Source organism: Canis lupus, chromosome 24 (assembly GCF_003254725.2).
Source record: "Canis lupus dingo isolate Sandy chromosome 24, ASM325472v2, whole genome shotgun sequence".
Taxonomy (NCBI): domain Eukaryota; kingdom Metazoa; phylum Chordata; class Mammalia; order Carnivora; family Canidae; genus Canis; species Canis lupus.
In genome coordinates this window covers 8,797,678-8,817,737 of record NC_064266.1, presented here as the reverse complement: position 1 = coordinate 8,817,737, position 20,060 = coordinate 8,797,678, and the positions used below count along the sequence as shown (strand labels likewise).

The window sequence follows — 20,060 nt, the reverse complement described above, 5'->3', positions numbered from 1 at the left end:
CACTGGTAATAGCAAGCCTATTTCTGAAGCACTAACATATAGTCTGCTTGTACTGCTTAGGCTCAGTATCCTATGAAACATGTCCAGGAATTGGCCTTTATGTGACTCCTGTTTGGACCTGACAGGGAACTAGATAATGGTTGCTAGACAATTGCTTTCTGAATTCCGATTAGTTTGAGATCGATGAAAACTTGACTTTTTCAACTGGGATAGAGTTGCTGGGTGGGTGTCGGGAAAGAGAGTTGCAATAAACTTTGTTTTATTTTATTTTATATTATTTTATTTTTTCTAATTGTAGAGCTTGTATGGTAGTGAAGAATTACTACTAAAAAAAGATAGACAAGATAGAGAAACCTTGGATCCTTGATTACCTGGAGCCAGAACTTCTGGGAATGTCTTTGTTCTGCCTAAGTTATATACCCTATATTACTTTAAATCAGAGGCTGGGTTGGTAGGGTGGAAAGAGAAAAACAACAACATACTATTGATTTTACTTTCATTTTCTAAGCCACACTTTGGGATAAACTATCTTCCCATCAGCATCAACTACTTTATTCTGAGGATTTACCAAAAGGCAATAAAAAAAAAAAATCTCAGCAATTCTTTTAGAACTTTCCGTAGGCGAATGCAGTCAGGAATAATTACATGGTGTGGTAGTTTCCCTCTCTCAATATTTTTATATAGGTGAAGTCAAAGTACATTGAGCATTAAGTGAAAAAAATGTCTAGAAAAAACAATATGCAAATTTACAATGTTTATTTGAATGAAAAAAAGGCAGACCTGTTTGTTTTGCCTAGAGAATTAGAGGTAGAAAGGCAGGAAAAGAACAGTGGGGTTAAAACCTGTCTGTGTATGAATCTTAGGTCTTTTAGCACTCACTTGTAAAGTAACTCTCTTCTCCCCTACTAACTACTTCCCTGGGTTTCTGTAGACCTGCAATCAATAAATCAACTGTTGAAAACTCAAGTTTGACCCTGCAAAGTGCCACAATCCAGAAAGAACTCTAATTATCATTACTGTCTCTACTTTCTCTCCTATTCACTCATATCAATATCAGGTTTTGTCCCTGTTTCTCTGTCCTGGAAAGGTAAAGATTCCCCAGCTATTAAATCCAGGGGTCACTTGTTGACCCTTGCCTCACTTCCTAACTCTAGCACTTGGCATTATTGGACATGTCCATCTTCTCAGCACATTCTCACTTTGGACTCTTATGTCACTATTTTCTCTAGCTTTGTCATCCATCTACTTCTCTCAGTCTCCACTACTATTGCTATAGTTAAGTCCTTATTGTGGCATCTCACTGTGGTTTTGATTAGCATTTTCTCAGTGATGAATGATGTTTAACATTTTTTGATGTATTTGATGGCCATTTTTGTATCATCTCTGGAGACATAGTTATACAATTCCATTGGTACATACTCAAGAGAAATGAAAGCATATGTCCAAACAGAAAACTTGTACACAAATGTTTAATGCCCATTTAAAAAATTGGGTTGTCATTTTGCCAATGAGTAGTAAAAGTTGTTTCTATGTGAATACTAAACCTTATGGATGTATGATTTGCAAAAATTCTCTCCTGTTTTTTAGGTTACCTTTTCAGTTTCTTGATGATGTCCTGAAGCATAACCGTGTTTAATATTGATGATGTCCAATTTATCGGTTTCTTCTTTGCTTGTGCTTTTGGTGACATACTTGAGAAATCACTGCCTAATCCAAGGTTACAAAGATTTATCTCTGTTTTCTTCTAAGAGTTTTAAAGCTTTAGCTATTATATTTAGTACTTTCACCCACTTTACATTAATTTTTATGTATGGTGTGAGGTAGTTATCCAAATTCTTTTTTTTGCCTGTGGCTCTGTAGTCATCTCCATTATCTGTTGAAGACATTATTCTTTCCCCTATCAATTGAGTTCTCTTGGCATCTTTGCCAAAAAATCAATTTACCATGTAAATGTGAGGGTTTATTTCTGAACTCCATGATATTCCATTCATCTATAGGTCTGTCCTCATGCCAGTACCATACTGTCTTGATTACTGTAGCTTTGTAATAAATGTGAAATTGGGAAGTGAGTCCTCCAAATTTGTTCTTTTTGTTTAAAAAATGTTCATTTCTGTATTAATTTTCAGATCATTTTCTTAATTTCTGCAAAGAAGTCAGCTGGGATTTTGTATTGATCTGTAGACCAATTTGGAGAATATTGCTGTCTTAATATTAAGGTTTCCAATCCACAAACATGAGAAATATTTTCATTTATTGGGGTTTTCTTTAATTTCTTTCAACAATATTTGTAGTTTTCAGAGTATGATTTTTCACTTTATTAAATTTATTCCTAAGTATTCTATTCTTTTTGATGCTACTCTAAATGGAACTGTTAATTTCAGTTTTTGTTTGCTCATTGTGACTGTAAAGAAATAGAGTTGATTTTTGTATATTGACCTTTTATTCTGCAACCTTGCTGAACTCATTTCTTAGTTCTAACAGTTTTTTAGTGGATACCTTATGGTTTTCTATACATAAAATCACATCTTTAATGAATACAGATAATTTTACTTCTTTCTTTCCAATCTTTATGTCTTTTATTTCTTGTTTTTATCTAACCGCCTTAAGTAGGCTCTCCTGTATGTTGAAATGAATGCACAGAAATAACCAAAATGTTTTTTGTTCCTGATCTTAGGGGAAAGTATTCAGGTTTTCACCATTAAATACATTAGGTGTGGATTTTTTTTTTTTTTTTTAGTTAGTTGACATTACAGTGTTACATTAGTTTCACGTGTACAACTGAGTGATTTGATAGGTTTATACTTTATGCTACATCCATCACAAGTGTAGGTAGAGGTGTAGATTTTTTGAAGGTGCTTTTTATTAGGTTGAGGAAATTTCTATTTCTAATTTGTTGAGTGTTTTATCAGAAAGAGGTGTTGAATTCTGTCAAATGTCTTTTCTGTATCAGTTGAGATGGTTGTGTGGTTTTTGTCTTTTATTCTATTGATGTATGTTACAGTAATTAATTTTTGGATATTACATCAAACTTGCATTCCTGGGTTAAGTAAATAAATATTTCTTAGATTGAAATCATGATGAGTAAATTATCTGAGGATTGAGTAAAAATTAATTAATAAATGGCCAGAGAAGCCTGCAAAATAATTTCCATTTTAAGATAGTAAATAGTTAGGAATCATGAAAACTTTGGAAGTACAATTGTTATTGTCAAAAGATTAAAAAAGTATTGCAAGAATATAAATTAATGCACTTTAGCACTCTTTGAGTTCTCTACTTTTCCATTAAAGTCCTGGAACCAGATCTTCATAATACTCTGGATTTAATAAAATTTAACAATCTGTCTTAAATATCCATACTCTATAAAAATTACTATAGTGCTTTCCTTGTAGATTTGTTCAATCTTTTTTATTTTTTCTTCTCTCCCTCCGTCCCTTTTGCTCTTTCACTCTCTCTCTCTCTCTCTCATACATACATCCTTTCCAAGTATTGTCCTAAATAATCTATCCTTCTTGGATATTTTGAAGTACTTACCCAAAAATGGTATCAATTGCAAGTATTGTGTGGTTACTTCTGATCTTCTAATCAGCTTCCACCCTTACTGCTGTTAAGGAGAAAAGACCCTCATAGACAACCATAAGGACAGAAAAACTTACTTTTAATTATGACCTCAAGAATGACCAATATCTCCATTAACAGGGACAAGGGCTTCATCTTCTCCTACGCAGCTCGTCTTCACTATAACACAGGCAGAACTAGGTGGCTGGCCCTCAAGCTTCCTCTTTCAGGTCTGGGGGGCGGTGTGTGTGTCAGGATTTGGTTGCTAAGCAACCATTTCCTTACTCTTGGGCCAATGAGCTGCCAGGAAGTTCCTTTCAACTGGAATGATGACAGCTGCTGAAGAGAGCAGGCTATGGGGAGGGAACCATATCTAGTCTGCTACTCCTCTGGTAGGAGATAATGGGATAGGTTTGAGATATGTAAGAGTTGCTCTCTGAAAGCAAAGGAAGAAACCTGAAGTCTAATTTGTACATGTCCACATGAACAATAATGTTCAAATAATATTTAGAACCACTAGAAGTTTTTTTTATTTTACCTTCAGCAGTGCAAGCTGCACTTATATGAAAACACAATTAAGTATATGAGCTGACATGACATCATCCTTTACTCTAATATCTGAATGCTGTGGTGGACAAGAACCATATTGACTAAGTCTGCTTTCGTCCCTATCTGGATGAAAATATTTATCTTCCATTGGAGAAAGGTACTGTTGAGGTTTTATTGGAACAAAGGCAAATGAATCCCAGTGATCAATGACTTTTTTTTTTTTTTGGTCTTTTTTTTAGAAAAAGGCATTTTATTACACTTTCATTAAAAGGTATTTAAAAACACCCTCTTCAGTATCTTTAACAATATGGTATTTCACAGGTGGGTACCCTCAAGGCTGGGACCAGAAATGATGATGAATATCTAGGTAAAAGCGGTATGCAAGGAATGGAGCTAGCTGAGGAAATTATACCTAAAATATGCTAAACTTTTACAGTGTGCATGGGTAATTACTTTAGAAAGAGACATATTTATTGCCTTGAATTTCCAGGTTTACTCCTTTTACAAATTAGTTTCCCAGTGCTTCAATATGTCTCTGTCTTCCTTTTATAAGGACACTATGATTACACTTAGGGTCAACCATAATAATACAGGATCATTTTCCCATCTCAAGATCCTCAATCACATCTGCAAAGTCCATTCTACTAAATGAGGTAACATTCATAAGTTCCAGAGATTAGGTCCTGGAATCTTTGGGACTATTATTCAGAATAATCCCTAGTATCTTTTCCTTTTACCAGAGGAGTTCAAAATGGGATTTTCCTAACTCCTGTACTTTTAAAAAGTACCTAAATACAATTTAATTAAACTCTTAAATATCATTTGGTAAACATTCTCCAAATAATCTTTTTTTTCATTCCCCATTTGGATCCAGATTCATAAGCATCTTTAAGCAGATGATTTTGCCTCCTACTTTTACTGAAATTGAGCTCATTGGACCTATCTGCCCTCCACTTCCTATTTATTTAAAATTTTTTTGAATCTCTTTTCTCTTTTCTAATTCATGACAAAAAGATAAAATTTCTATATTCTATATTCTAAGTTCCAGACTTCTCTCACTTTTGATTCTATCTGCATTTACTTCATCTTTTCCTGGTATTTCTTTCTAACATTTGTCCTTTCCTCTCTCTCTCTCTCTCTCTCTCTTTTTTTTTTTTTTGTTTCAATCTTTTGGCAACAATCTTCTTAATTAAACACTTTTTATTTCATTTCTCTTGGAAAAATTTTCTTTTGGTTCTGGTATCCTTTCAACTACATCTCCTCTAATTATTCTCTAGCCTCTAAACATCTGAAAAAAATAGTATACAATTGCTGCTTCTTGTTGCTCTCACTTCTTTAACTGTTTTTATTTTCACTGATTTACATAGACTATAAATCTAATAGTCTTTTCTCAGTTCTCATCCTACTTGATCTCTGTGAGATATGTGACATTTCTGACAATATCTTCTTGAGAATATATTACCGGTTTCTCTGAAAACTGAATTACAACTATTTTTCATCTTTCTTGAATACCTCCTAAGACCCTATCTCCAGATATAATCACACTGTCAGCTGAAGCCATTCAAAGAGATAGGGGATGCTGGAAGAAATCTAAGTGTGGAGGAGGAAAGATCATGAGTTCAGTGTGGTACATGGTACATTTTAGGTACTTTTGAGACATTAAATATTAATATTTAATACTTTTGTATAATGTTATTTTGTCAGAATAATTATACTTAATGCTGAAACAAATACTCTCTAAATATCAATCCCTTAACATAATGAACGTTTCTTGTTTATGTCATAGCCTAATGTGGTATTCCTTGGATCCCTGAGATACTCCTTTAAGCAGTGTCTCAGGGATCCAAGCTCCTTCCTTCTCAAGATGCTGCTTCAGAGATCACCATGAAAAGAAAAGAGAGAATATGGATGAGTGTACAAAGGATTTGATGGTTAGGCCTAGAAGTGGCATACATCACTCTTGCCTTATAACTCACTCAGTTAGTTACGTGTCCTATCTAACTTCAAGGGAGGCTGGGAAATATCTTCCTATGGGTCAAGAGAGAGAGAAAATTGTATCAGTAAACATCTCTGCCTCATTTACTAGGTGCTAGTCACTTCCAGTGTTTTAACTTACTTCATCCTCATAATAATCAAGGTAGATACTATATTTTCTTTTTTAAAAAAATTTTATTTATTTATTCATGAGAGACACAGAAAGAGGCAGAGACATACACATATAGAGAGAAGCAGGCTCCCTGTGGGGAGCCCAATGTGGGACTTGATCCCAGTACACCAGGATCACGCCCTGAGCCAAAGGCGGACGCTCAACTTGCACTGAGCCACCCGGGGATCCCAATACCATTTTTTTCATCTCCACATAAATAATTTAAAAAAGCAAGAGGGAGAGACTGAGTAACTTGCCAAGAGTCACATAGTCACTAGGGTGAACCCAGGATTTGAATCCAGATGGTCTGGTTTCAGATGCTTTTCAACCAGTTCATAACACTGACTCTTAAAGTTGAGGTTCAATACATGGTAGCATGTATAGGTATAAAGTTCAAGAAGAAATTTTTGCTGAAGATAATAAATTTGGGAGTCACTGGTGTAACTCAGGGTTTCCCAATCTCAGCCATGTTGACATTTTGGGCCATATGATTCTTTGTGGCAGTGAGTTGTCTCATGCATTTTAGGATGCTTAGCAGCATCCTTGACCTCTGCCCGCTAGCATTCTTTTCCCAGTTGGGACAACTGAAAATGTGTCCAGACGCTGCCAGTATTCCCTGTGGAGTAGAACTTCCCCTGGATTGAGAAGTTATAAGTTATAACTTATTCAGTTATAAGAGTAACTCTTATAACTGAACCGTGAACATGGATGAAAATATTCAAAGAAAAAGTATACAGTGAAAAGAGACAAAGGGCTAAGACTAAGCCTTAATGAACTCCAAAATGTAATGGCTAAAAAGGAGGATGAGCCAGCAAAGGAAACTGAGAAGGAATGGCCATACAAGAGGAATCTCAAAGGGTGACAAAAATTGAAGGTAAAGAATGCCGCAAGAAGAAATGACAGATTAAGACTGTTAAATGCTGCTGAGTGATCTTGTAAGAGAAATTAGCAAAATGTCCATTAAAAAGCAGATGAAGGTCACTGGTCACCTTAATAAGAGCTATTTTAGTTGTTTAATAGGATAGAACCCAGAAGAAAATGAACCGAAAAGCAGAAAGTGGGATGTGAGGAAACTGACACAGTGGGTATTGATAACCTTTTGAAAAGGAAGGATAAGCAGTAGCTGGAGGGTGTTGTGGAATCACAAGAGGAATTTATTTATTTTTTAATATAGAAGTGACTTGAAAAAGTTTAAAAGTTGATGGATGGTTCCAGTTTCTTGAGTTGACATGGAACAAAGAATAATCAGTAGCATTGTATAAGGTTCCCAAGACAGCATAGGTGGTGGACTTACAGGCTGGGGTGGAAACAGTCTCCCTCTTGTAACAAAGGGGAGAGTGTCCAGTCTGATGCACTTTCCTGCAGACACTTTACATACAGCATTTCTAAATAAGAACTCAATATATTTCTCACAAAATCTGCAACTGCTTCTACATTGCCTAATATTATTAATAATAGTGCTTTTCTCCTCTTATACTATTTCACAAAACTCTTACCTTCCTTCTCTTCCTCATTCTGTTCCCAAAATCTATTTCATTTCCAATTTTTATTGATAGTACTTTTGTGTCTTCAGAGCCCTCATTTTATTTCCACTGCCAAAAAATAAGTGCATATTTTTATTACTAGCCCAAATGTCACTTCCTTCTTCAAGCCTTCCTTATTTCTCCCAGCCAAATTCACATTAAAAGAAAAACAGAGGCAGAGGCAATGTTGAAATAAAAATCATTACCTTACTATGTCATGAATCCTACGCATGAGTGTCCTGTTACCCAAACATTTCTCTCCTTTTTTTTTTTTTTAAACCTTGATAGGACCTACCTCTTTCTTCCTGTTTTCTTATATTATAAAAAAAAAAATTGTTGCAAATATTAGTTCTTACACACTTGGCTTAAACACTACACATATAACAAAGCACCCCAATTGTCAAATAAATGTGGAGTCACTACATCCACCAAGTCAACCTTGTAGATGGTCTGATATTTAGAAATGCAATACATTTGGGGGAAGGAGTTGCCAAACTTCCTCTAAATTCTAGGTCACCCTACTGTTGTGGACTCTATCCGAACTGGATTTTCAGAACACCAACAGATTAGTTTTAGCCAGAATCAAGGCAGCTCTTTAACCCAGTGCCTTAATTCGAGGCAATTGCTGGTGGATAGGAAGACCTGACTCCGGCTGACGCCCACTTGAAGCTGATTTGATGTCAGATTTTTGTTTCCAATATGACATTTTGGTGGGCCACTGCTCCGTTCCTACGAGCCTTGTTTAGTCCCGTTGATCTTGGGTCTTTCCAAACTTCACAACACTCCGGCGAAAAGTAATTTTTACTAAGAGAGGGAGGGCCTGGTTGTGTATGGTCCGGAACTATTTCCCGACCCTTTCTCTTCTTCGGGTTATATTTACTCACCAAGCGGAAAGGTTTCAGGTTATCCGGTAAAGCCCACCCCGCCGGGTCAGTCAGCGTAGGCGCGGACACTGCGCGTGGGCTCCGTCCTCCTCCCAGCTTTACGCTCCTCGGCCCCGCAGGCCGCCTTCGCCCGCTGATTCGCCGGTCACCGAGCGCGCTCGGCCCGACAGGCCCCGCCCTCAGGTCCCCCGGGCGCGGCGAAGCCGAGGGAAGCGCCAGAACCTCACGCTCCTCCCAGGCGTCGGCGCCAGGCCCCGCCCCCCAACGCGAGGCCCTCTCCGGCCTCCTCGCTCCTCGGCTCCGCCCCCTCCAGCTCCCCAGCGTCCTCGGCGTCGGGCCCGAGCCTGCGCCTGCGCGTGCGCCCTGGGGCCGAAGTCGGGGCGCGCGGTGCCCGGAACGCGGAGAGCGGCGGGCGGTGCAGCCAATGGGAGGCGTCGCTGCCTAGCGGCTGGGAGGCGGGGCCTGCGCGGGGGTTAGGTTAGCGCGAGGCGTGACCTAGTTGACAGGCTCTGAGGTGCTGCTGTGGTGGCGGCCGCGGGGCTGAGGCGGGTGGGAGCCGACGCCGAGCGCGGGCTGAGGGGAGAGGGCGGCGACTGGCGAGCGGCGCGGGACGCGGAGCCTCTTGCACTTTTTTCCTCCCGAGTGCCCCCTCCCACCCCTCCCACTCCACACACACCCTGTTTGCCCGTGAGCCTGGGGAACTTGCAGCTTAAAGCCAGCCACCCCCACGGCAACATGTACCCCAGCAACAAGAAGAAAAAGGTGTGGAGAGAGGAGAAAGGTAACCGGCCCGTCGTGTCCTGGGGGTGCGGGGGTGGGGGCCGCGTGGGGGCGGGGGTCAGGGCTGTGTGTGCCGCGGCGCCCTCGCCCGAGCTCCCTTCTCGCTCCCGCCCGGCCGGTGCCGCCTCCCTGGCGAGTCCGTGTGTACACACGCGCACACGCGCGCGCACGGCGGCGTGCACGCGCCGCCCCCGGGCACCTGCAGCTCGCGCACGTGTGGGCGCCCGCCCCTCGCCGCCTGCCGCCTGCCGCCTGCCGCGCCCGGTGCCCTTCTCCCGCGCCCCGCTGCCTTCGCGTGGCTGCTGCCGTGGACCCCGCGCGGCAGCCCTCGGGCGCGGCACAACTTGCTCGGGGCCCCCCGCCCTCTCCCGGCCGCCAGCTGGGACTTTCGGACTCGCGGCCCGGTGGTCCAGGGACACGTGCCCGCCGGCGGGCGCCCGGGCTGCGGCTGCCGCTGCCCCCCCCGCCCCGCCCCGCGCTGCGGGGGGCACCTTAGTCGGCACCTCCTGGCCAGCACCCTTTCTCCAGGTCCTTTCCGCGCCGCACTGTGACTTTTGAAGCCTGGAGCTCTAGGGGGAACTGAAAACGGGCGTCTTGTCCGTGAGGATAAGCGCTTTCAGAGAAGTCTGAATGGGCTTTTCTCTGCAGGGTGTTTGTGTATTGCATTGCCATTTGTAATCAGAAGTTGCTCAGTCTAAGAGTGCAAAACTGATACCACTGGCAATGAGTGGACCTACCCCAGAATTTTGTGCATATCAAAGCTTATCCAGACCAGCTGGATTGACAGTGGCACTGATGTTTGTAAGATACAGAAGTGTGCCATCCAACCCTCTTTTCTTTCTCCCTCTCTTCCTTTTCTCTGGCATCCTATTTAGATAATATTCCAAGAAAAAAAAAAACTTTAGTCTCTGGCGTTTTTTCTTTCATGCCCTTCACCGCACACTTGTAAAATTCTTTAGCTTTTTTACAGAAGCGTAGCAAAAAATACTTGGTTGCTACTGCAGACACAGACTAAACGTGTGTATCCAGAGTGAGGTCGGGTGAGGGTAGTGCAAAGTTCTCCAGAGTATCCCATCTGCTTCATATTAGAATCACTCGAGTGATTAGGTTGAGAGTTGATTTCATTGATAATAGCTCTTTAAAACCTGTAGATTCTTTTTGAAAGTTCTGGCCTTTTACAGTGGACAAAAGAAAGGGAATGTATGCAGAAAGAAAAATCTTTTATAAAGCCTACTTCAAACAATGCAGAAGGAAGGGAGGGGATGAGAAAGGGTTTTTTTTTTTTTTTTTTTTTCAAATGAACTGGGAAGATTTAACATAATTGAACAATTAAAATGCCTTTAAAATGTTGAAACATTAGGTTTGTAGGTCACTTAATTATGTCTTAATGTTATGGAGCTTATATAGAACTAAAAATTCTGGTGTCACTAAACAAATGTTGAGAATAATAGCCCGGTACATATAAAGTAGTGTAAAATAATCTTGCTTTGTTTTTGCAGTGGCAGTTACTTTAGTTTCAACACACTTTGAACAAGGATTTACCTTATAAGCATTCAGAGATCCTCTATGCCCATTTTTATTGGTCTTGGAATGTTTTGTATTATTGATAATAAGGTAAAATAGTGGAAATCCTATAGATTGTTTACAATACATGATTCATTGATAAAGTTATGGTGATTGCCTAGGAAGTATTTTTCTGTCATAATATTCCTCTAAAGTAACAATGTTATAAAGGTTCCTTTATTTAACACCTACACATTTGAACTGTGGCAAGCAGGCATTTTAGAATCTTTAATGTCTTTATATATATATATATATTTATATGTATATATATATATTTGGATCTAACAGTAGGGGAAAGTATAACCAAATTAATGTTTTCTAAATAAAGAAGCAAATGCACAATTACAGAGGGTATTTAACAGAGTAAATTTGTCTTGTCTAAAACTAACCAATTTTTGCATGAAGTTTAATGTTAAAGGGAAAACTTACTATGTTTTGAAGACTTTAGGGTATGTCTCAGTGTATGGGGATGTCTATTTTTGGAATACTTAGCATTTAAAAATATGTATTATACCATCAAGAAGGAACAAAGGATTTTCAGTACCGTAGCTAATATTAAAGAAGCTGATGGGATGTGTGACCTTTTTTCTTTCATTGCACTGGTGAGGATGGAATTGTATTTTTGCAGCTGTTATTTAATTCTATAGGAAGACTAATCCACCTTATTGAAATGTTAGGGCATTTTGTAAACACTTTAACTCAGTGTGCCGTCTAATAGTAGATCCGTCTACTTATATGCTTGGCTCATGGGGCAGACTCATTGTAAAGGGGAAGCATTCTTTTAGGAAAAGTTTTGTGTAATGCCAAAGAAACTATAGATGTTTGCGGTCCTCAGTATGTTTCATTGTTTAAACAAATAACTAAGGATTTCTCAAGTCTACATGTGTTAAATAGACATTATTGATGTATTATTTTGAGCCTTAATTTAAAACCACTTCATGTGTATTATAATTTCAAGTACTGGAACATAAATTATTTGATTGATTTATCTTACTGTCTTATTATTGATCTTGTTTCTTTTCTAACTGTTCATGCTTAAATGTTTAAATAAATGGAAAGACAGAGGCCAGGTTGCATTCCCGTATTACTTTCTGACACTTACTAAAACTATACTTTGCTTCGTAATATCTCTCAACCTAGACCACTAATATTGCAGTATTTCTCTATGAGTGATTTGAACTCTTTTGATAGTGCTTTGGAAAGTGCCAGTCATCCCTTTTGCTCCTTTGTGTGAGTATTCTAAATTTACCATTTCCTTCAAGCTTTCTGTGCCATCAGGATCCCTTCCTCCTATATAAACGTGACATTTCCTTTTAGTTCATTTAGAAAATACATGTCATATAACAGGAACAGCCCTAATGTCTTCCTTTGTGGTCTCATTTGTCCATTTCTTTACATGTCCTTTGTCCTTTCAGCTCTGTTCTTGTTTTAAAGGAAGCACTTTTCTTGTGCTCTTTGTCTCATCTCCTGTATTCTTTGAGATCTTGTGCTATCATTTATTGCCTTTTGGGTATATTTGGTTTTATCAGTGTCTTCCGGTTCCCCTCCTCAGCGTTACAATAATACTCGAGTCTCTAAAATAGTCTTCCTTCCACAGGGATTCATCTTGGAGTTGCTTTTCTCACTTTTCCTCAGTTCCCTCATAGTCTCCTGGATCTCAGCTATGCTTTAGTGAAACGAATGTTCCTAAAATCACTCAGTAATAATAGTGATGGTACTAATAATAGTGATGTTTACTTTTTGAATCTTGTTTGTGTGCTCAATACTATTCTGAGTACAGTAATCTTCTACTTACGGGGATATATTCCAAGACCCCCAGTGGATGCCTAAGACTGTATATAGTACCAAACACAATATATGCTATGTTTTTTCCCTGTATATACCTATTTATGATAAAGTTTAATTTATAAGTTAGGCACAGTAACATTTTAACAGTAACTAATAACAAAATAGAACAGTTATAACTATATACTGTAATAAAAGTTACATGAATATAGTATCTCAAATATTTTGTCACACAGTACTCATTTGTTTTGTGATGATGTGAGATGATAAAATGCCTGTGTGATGAGATGAAATGAGGTGAATGACATGACATAGTGTTAGGCTACTACTGACTTTCTGACAGTATGTCAGAGAGAGGATCATCTGCTTCCCAACTGCAGTTGACTATGGGTACTGAAACTATGGAAAGCACAACTGCAGATAAGGGGGACTACTGTACCTTACATAGCTTACTTCATTTAATTTTCACAACAGTTCTGTGACTTAGTGTACTATAGGGTCGAGAGCTTTGAACATTTGTCTGATTTGAATCCTACTTGAACTGCTTACTATCAGTACAGTTAGGTAAGTTATTTAACCTCTCTGGCTTAATTGCCTCATCGATGAATTGTGCATAATAACCTACCTCAGAAAGAAACTGAGACATAAAGAGATTAAGTAACCCAAGATCACATAGATTTGCATGGTTTGGGATTAGAATCTAGACAGCTGTGTTAACCATTTTGCTTTCTTTCAGTGCTTTTGGTGATCCAATTGATAAAACCAATTTTTATTCTTCCTGATCTTCCTGTAGCAATTGACAGTATTTCCTCTCTTCTACTTAATTTTTTATTTAAATTCAATTAGTTAACATACAGTGTATTGTTAGTTTCAGAGGTAGAGGTCAGTGATTCATCAGTCTTGTATAACACCCAGGGCTCATTACGTATGTGCCCTCCTTAATGTCCATCATCCAGTTACCCCATCCCCCTACCTCCCTCCCTCTTCTACTTATTCAGACTCTTTTCTCTTCTGGTTTCTACATCATTGGCACTTTGATTCACCGTATGCCTCTAGTGACATCTGAGTTTTATTTCATTTTTCCCTTCTTTTTGTCCATTCCCTTGTTTTTTTGACATCTGGTCACATCCCTTACCTATTCCTATGAACTTCCTTTAGGACCAGAAGTTTCTGTCGTAATTTCCAAAATCTCTAGGTTAGACCTCAATCCTGAATTCCAGATCCTTGGATTTCAATTTGAATGCCTTTTAGGCATCTTACATTCAGTACGGTGTTGACCCTTGAGTACTGTAGTGTTGTGATTTGATTATATCACATCTGATTAAAATACCTTGTTATTAATTTCTCCTAATGTGGCTGAAGAAAAGCCAGTCCTAGGAGCAGGGAAAAATGTTGGCTCCCCATCCCATTTCCTGTTCACTTGTGCTTATATTAATAACTTCAGTTTATTTCTGGAAAGAATCTTATTTTTAAAAAAATTATTTATTTATTCATGAGAGAGAGAGAGAGAGAGAGAAAGAGACAGAGGCAGAAGGAGAAGCAGTCTCCATGCAGGCAGCCCAATGTGGGACTTGATCCTGGAACCACGGGATCATGACTGGAGCTGCAGGCAGATGCTCAACCACTGAGCCACCCAGGTGTCCCTGGAAAGAATCTTTTAAAGTGATTATTTTATGAGGGTTATACACCTAAAACTAAATATCCTTAAATCCATTCACCTTGTAGTATGCTAAAAGACAGTGGGAGAGAGTACAGTGGTCCATGTCTTTACATTGTGGAGACCTCTGGTAAAGTATGTAATACATGATAGCTGATGTACACACGTACGTCATCGTACATCACCTCTTTTGAGGAGCTTTTCCTGTGAAGGTAGTATACTAATAGTGTAGGCTGTACTTTTTGACTATTAGAGATATCTGACTGGATTTTAATGGAAAGCTTTCTTGCTTTGGACAGCTACTGAACTTTGATGTTCTTTGAGTTGTTGGAAAGATTATTTCCATGAAATTATATGTGTGAAGTACCGGCACTAATAAAGAACTTACTGCCACCATCATTAATTCTAATATGCATTTAAAAAAATATTTTATCAAGATATATATTGAAAAGTAGCATTTAATCACCTCCACAAAAATACTATTAAATTGAAAAACGAAAACTTTTATTGTTGATGGTATGTTTTAATTAAGGAAATACTGTGGTGGCTGTTTTTCTTGTGCTCTTAGCATTTGTATATACGTGTCTTAGGATTTTGTATTTCACTTATGTAGCTGTTATTCTGTATATTATCCATTCCTGTTTTGTCTTGTGAACTCCTCAAGGTAAAGGATCACCTTTGTACCTGCAGTGTATAAACATATTACTTGGCACATGGACTGTTAGTAGACGTTGATTCAAAGAGTTCATTTATTTCTTGGACCATCATAAGAGTCTTCCTCATCAAGCTTTGATTTCCACCCCTCCCCCCAACCCCTCTGGTAATATGGTATTAACTTGACATTTTTAAATATTCAAATATGATATCATTATATTTTCATTTTGATGTTTCTCAAGCCCAGCCAATTCTTTAGTTTCTTTACATGATTAATACTAAATTATAAAACAATTCTTGAACTTAAAAGTTAAATACAAATGGAGATTCTGCTTTTATTTTGCAAGAACGTTTACTGAAGATGACCTTAGAGGAGAGACGCAAAGAATACATAAGGGACTATGTTCCCCTGAACACCATCCTATCGTGGAAGGAGGAGATGAAGGGCAAGAACCAAAATGATGGTAAGTTTCTCAAAACATTTTTCAGGTAGATATTATTGTCATTTATTTATGTCTTTGCAGGACAGTTTTGATAGAATTGAATAACTAGCATTCAGTAAAAAGATGATATTTTTGGTATTTGAAGTAATTGCTTTGTTGCCATTTAATTGTTTTTAGCAATCTATTCTGTTATTTAAATTTAGGAAACTCTATTAACATAATTCATGTTATAATAGTCCACATTTATAGCACTTAAAAAAAATTCTGCAGTTGTTCTTGGAGCAAATAATATTAAGGATTTGGTGCTTTTGTGGTGTGGCCTTTTGAGTTTTTCTTTTTTTTTAATTAGATTCACTTATTCAGGTTTCTTTAAGATATTCTGAGGATTGGATACAGTTGAGGGTACATTAGGAAGAATAGAGAAAAACATTTCCCATAGTTTTAGAGAAGTGTATATGTTTTGTAGGGTGTGGTATTATATCTGCATGTAAATAAAGTATTTGTATTACATACTCAAAAGTATGATTTAATGAGAGTCTAGACTGAGTGAAGGTATGTGTTAGAATATAAATGAAATTGTAAGTATTGAAAAGGTACATGGAAAAAATTCTAAAAAACAATAGATTTAATGGATGCTTATTATGCCTACCTCTGAATTAGCACTTATTGATGTTAATGGTCTAGATGTGAAGCTAAGAAGAAATAGGGTGCTTTTTAGGATACTTCATAATTGAGAAAGAAAGGTAACTGTATGAAAGTGACTTGGAACATGCTAATTTCACAGGTTCTGGTCTTAGATTGATGGAACTGTACAGGATACTATGGATTCAGAACAAGAAAGTTAATATGGAATTCCTGTGGACAAATCTGTGGGTGGGAAATAGCAGCCCAATTAGGCTTTAGTGTCTGAAGAGAACACATTTACCTGAGAGTTTTCATTTTAGACAGAATTATATTTTTCTAGAAGGCAAAACATGTGAGTCCTCTTTCTTTCTTAGTTGCTTTTTTTAGCTGGTCACTTTTCTAAGGATGTAGTACTTAATGTTCTTTTAAAGCAATTTTTTCCATTCAGAAAGAGATTCCTGTTGCTGCCAGAACAATTGACAGAGGGGTTGAGATACCCAAGGTTGTATTGCCCAATGTTGGTCTACTCACCTCTGCATAAAGGCTTGGCCTTTATGTTGGCTACTTCTTTTTGAATATACACATAACAGTCTAGGGTTGAACTGGGTTATCAGAGGACTCATAGTTGGGTATTTTCAGAGATACCACACACCAAAATTTGTCCCCTGAATCAGAAAAATACATTAAATAACACCTGCCATTGTATTCCCTAGCAGGATCCTGTGTATTTACTCCGAATAGGAGCTTTATAAGTGGTTACAACTGGTCTATGTATTTCACTTTTTTCCTAAAATGCTTTTTTTGAGCTGAAAGTTTTTCATGGGCAGTGAGATGATGTGATGAAGTTTGTATTTCTGTTGAACACTTTCTGATTCGTAGGACATGAACAGTATTTATTGGGTTTGCACAATATACCAATTTCAAATGTTGTAGTTTATCATTATTACATTTTTGTAGAAGGACGTTTTGATCTTGATATCCAGAATTACGTGGGAAGTTCTCAAGCTATTTTAATTTTTTTCTTACTTTGCTCAGTTTTGCTTTAATTAAATTCTTTTTGTTATTATATTGTAGTAGAAAGCTAAATAAGCTGGAGAATAATTGAATGCATTTGTCATAATTTTGATTTTAAGGTCTCCTAAAAAAGGAAACTAAAAATTGCCAAATATAAAATGTGTAGAAAGCTGGAAGTAGACAGTATTTTTATTTGACTTTTACTACTCTGGTAATGCTGGCAAGTATGGATCAGAAGGAGAAAGGATGGGAGATGAGTACCAAAAAAACAAAACAAACAACAACCCCCACTTCACAACCCAGTTTCTTATTGTTCATATTTGTCAACTGCTGTTGGTAAATCTCTGAAATTATATGCTTCCATTTCATTAATAATTCTCTTTCATTTGTCAGTTCCTTTATTGAAGGGAATTTTTAAATTCTTTTCTCTTAATATACTGTGTCTCAACACTTGCAATAGTGACTCATGAGTAGGTGAGCATAATTAATATGTTAAATAAGAATACCTTGAGGTCAACCCTCTGTGAAGAAGAATTGTTTTTTTTTTTTCAAACTTTAAAATGAGCATTTAAAAAATTATGTAAAAATAAAAAAAAATAAAAAAAATAAAAAATTATGTAAAAATAGAGTAGTATAATGAACCTTTTTACTCCAATCACCCTGTTTGAAGGTAAAACATGGCCAGTTTTTTTTCATTTATACCAGTGCTTCCCACACCTTCTTCACAAATTATTTTGAAGCAATTCCTGTATGTCATACTAATTTTATCTGTAAATATATGTGTGCATATGCATGTGTTTCTAAAACATAGGGACATGTTTTCTGTTTTTTTTTTTTTTTTTTTTTTTACTATAACCACAACACTGTCATTACACTTAAATGAATAATTCTTTAATATAATTAAATATCCAGTTAGTATTAAACTTTTTATAATTGTTTCATAAAGGGTTTTACTTTTTTTTTAATATAGTAGGTTTGCTTAAGATCTGAACAGGGTCCACATATTTGATTGAATATATTTCTTAAGTCTCTTTTAATTTATATAGTTTCTTTTCTCTCTGTCCTCTTTCCCACCTCCTGTAATTTATTTGATAAATAAAGTAGATTATTTGTCTTCCAAACTTTTAACATTTTGGATTTTGCTGACTGCATCTTTGTAGTGTCATTTAACATGTTTCTCTGTCCATAGTGTTACTTATGAGCTAGTAGTTAAATCCAGAGTCTTGCTCAGACTTGGGTTCAATTTTTTTTTTAAAGAATAGTTTATCGGGATCCCTGGGTGGTGCAGCGGTTTGGCGCTTGCCTTTGGCCCAGGGTGCGATCCTGGAGACCCGGGATCGAATCCCACATCGGGCTCCCGGTGCATGGAGCCTGCTTCTCCCTCTGCCTGTGTCTCTGCCTCTCTCTCTCTCTCTCTCTCTCTCTCTCTGTGACTATCATAAATAAATAAAAATTAAAAAAGAATAAATAAAGGAAAAGGCAGAAAATTATATAAAAAAAGAATAGTTTATCAATTATTATACCTTCTTTTTCATAATATCACAAGACACATAATGTTTAGTTACTGTCTGTGTTGAAGATTCATCACTAGGTTCAAGTATTCCCAGCCTAATCTATCCATTGTAAAGTTCCCTGCCAACTTTTCACTTAATGATTTTCATAGCCATTGATGATCATTGCTTAAATCCACTATTTTATTAGAGATTGCAATATGGTCTTATTCTGATTTTATCATTCCTTCATTTATTATTTGGACTTCTATAAAGAACTTTCTCATCAATTTTTTTGTTTCCATGTAACACAATTTATACAGAAAAGGGAGAATAAATGCTGGATTTCCTTTTATTTGCCAGTTTTTAAATTGAGTTGGTTTCCTGAAATCTTCCAAGGGTAATCAAAGAGTTCTTTTTAAAAATTTTATTTATTTATTTTAGAGGGAGCATGAGAGTGAGTGGCAGGAGGGGCAGATGGGGAGGAAGAGAGAGAATCTCCAGCAGACTCCATGGTGGGCGCAAAGCCCAATTGAGGGCTAGATCTCATGATTCTAAGACCATGACCTGAACTGAAATCAGAAGTAGGACACTCAACCAACTGAGCCATCCAGATGCCTCTCTTTTTAATTTTTGACTGCCATTTAAAATCTCCCTCTCTCTCTTCCCCACCCTGCCACATATATTAAGTGGGAGTACCTCAGTGGTTAATAGTCTATAGAGGATGTATGTGTGTGAACGTGCATTTAAAAGTATAACTCTTGGACAGCCCCCGTGGCTCAGCGGTTTAGCGCCACCTTCAGCACAGGGTGTGATCCTGGAGATGTGGGATCGAGTCCCGTGTCGGGCTCCCTTCATGGAACCTGCTTCTCCCTCTGCCTGTCTCTCTCTCTCTCTCTCTCTTTCTGTGTCTCTAATAAAAAAATAAAATCTTAAAAAAAAGTATAACTCTCAAAAACATACAATTACTAAATTGTAGTCTTGTGGTACAGTAGAAAGACAAATACAGATCTATAAATGGATGGATAGATGCATATGATAGAAAAATGGCATTGTTTTCTTTGTAGGGAGGAAAGTTTTCAGGTTTAATTTGTATGTGTTCTGTACTCCTTTGCTACTTCTAAGCCAAGGTTCTTTTATTTTATTTTATTTTTTTATTTTTATTTTTTTTTCCAAGGTTCTTTTAAAACACCACTCAGAGAAGCATTGTTTCTTTGGATGGAGCAAAGGATTGGCAAAGACTGCTATGCTTATGCTGATTTTGTCTTACTAGTTAGTATCAGGGAAAATAGCTACAGCTGTAAATTTAGATGTTTTGAGTCATTACTTTTAATGTTTATATGAAATAGCAAAGGAGATAAAATATAATTGTGACAGTGAGTTAGATGAAAAA

At 37.5% G+C, this 20,060-nt stretch overlaps 2 protein-coding genes across 22 annotated transcripts in view; one reads left to right on the top strand and one right to left on the bottom strand.

Annotated features, from left to right (window-relative positions):
- The window catches only part of SEL1L2 (SEL1L2 adaptor subunit of ERAD E3 ligase), a 137,318-nt gene extending 128,475 nt beyond the window's left edge, over positions 1-8,843 (bottom strand). For 3 of the 18 annotated variants that reach the window (XR_007405532.1, XR_007405531.1, XR_007405534.1), the window contains exon 1: positions 3,654-3,824. Coding sequence is in view for 6 of the 18 variants with exons in the window: in XM_049100430.1 (XP_048956387.1) it covers positions 3,654-3,711 (58 nt within the window). In the remaining 12 variants the exon portion in view is untranslated. Of the gene's footprint in view, positions 1-3,531; positions 3,602-3,653; positions 3,826-8,657 lie in introns of those variants that run through there. The other 15 variants (XM_049100421.1, XM_049100419.1, XM_049100425.1 and 12 more) reach the window with 11 other exon arrangements.
- Positions 8,844-9,137: 294 nt separating this feature from the next.
- MACROD2 (mono-ADP ribosylhydrolase 2) overlaps positions 9,138-20,060 on the top strand; it is a 1,929,479-nt gene continuing 1,918,556 nt past the window's right edge. For all 4 annotated transcript variants that reach the window (XM_049100432.1, XM_049100431.1, XM_025469286.3 and 1 more), the window contains exons 1-2: positions 9,138-9,438; positions 15,444-15,560. In XM_049100432.1, the coding sequence (XP_048956389.1) occupies positions 9,393-9,438; positions 15,444-15,560 (163 nt within the window). In that variant the 5' untranslated portion in view covers positions 9,138-9,392. The remainder of the gene's footprint in view (positions 9,439-15,443; positions 15,561-20,060) is intronic.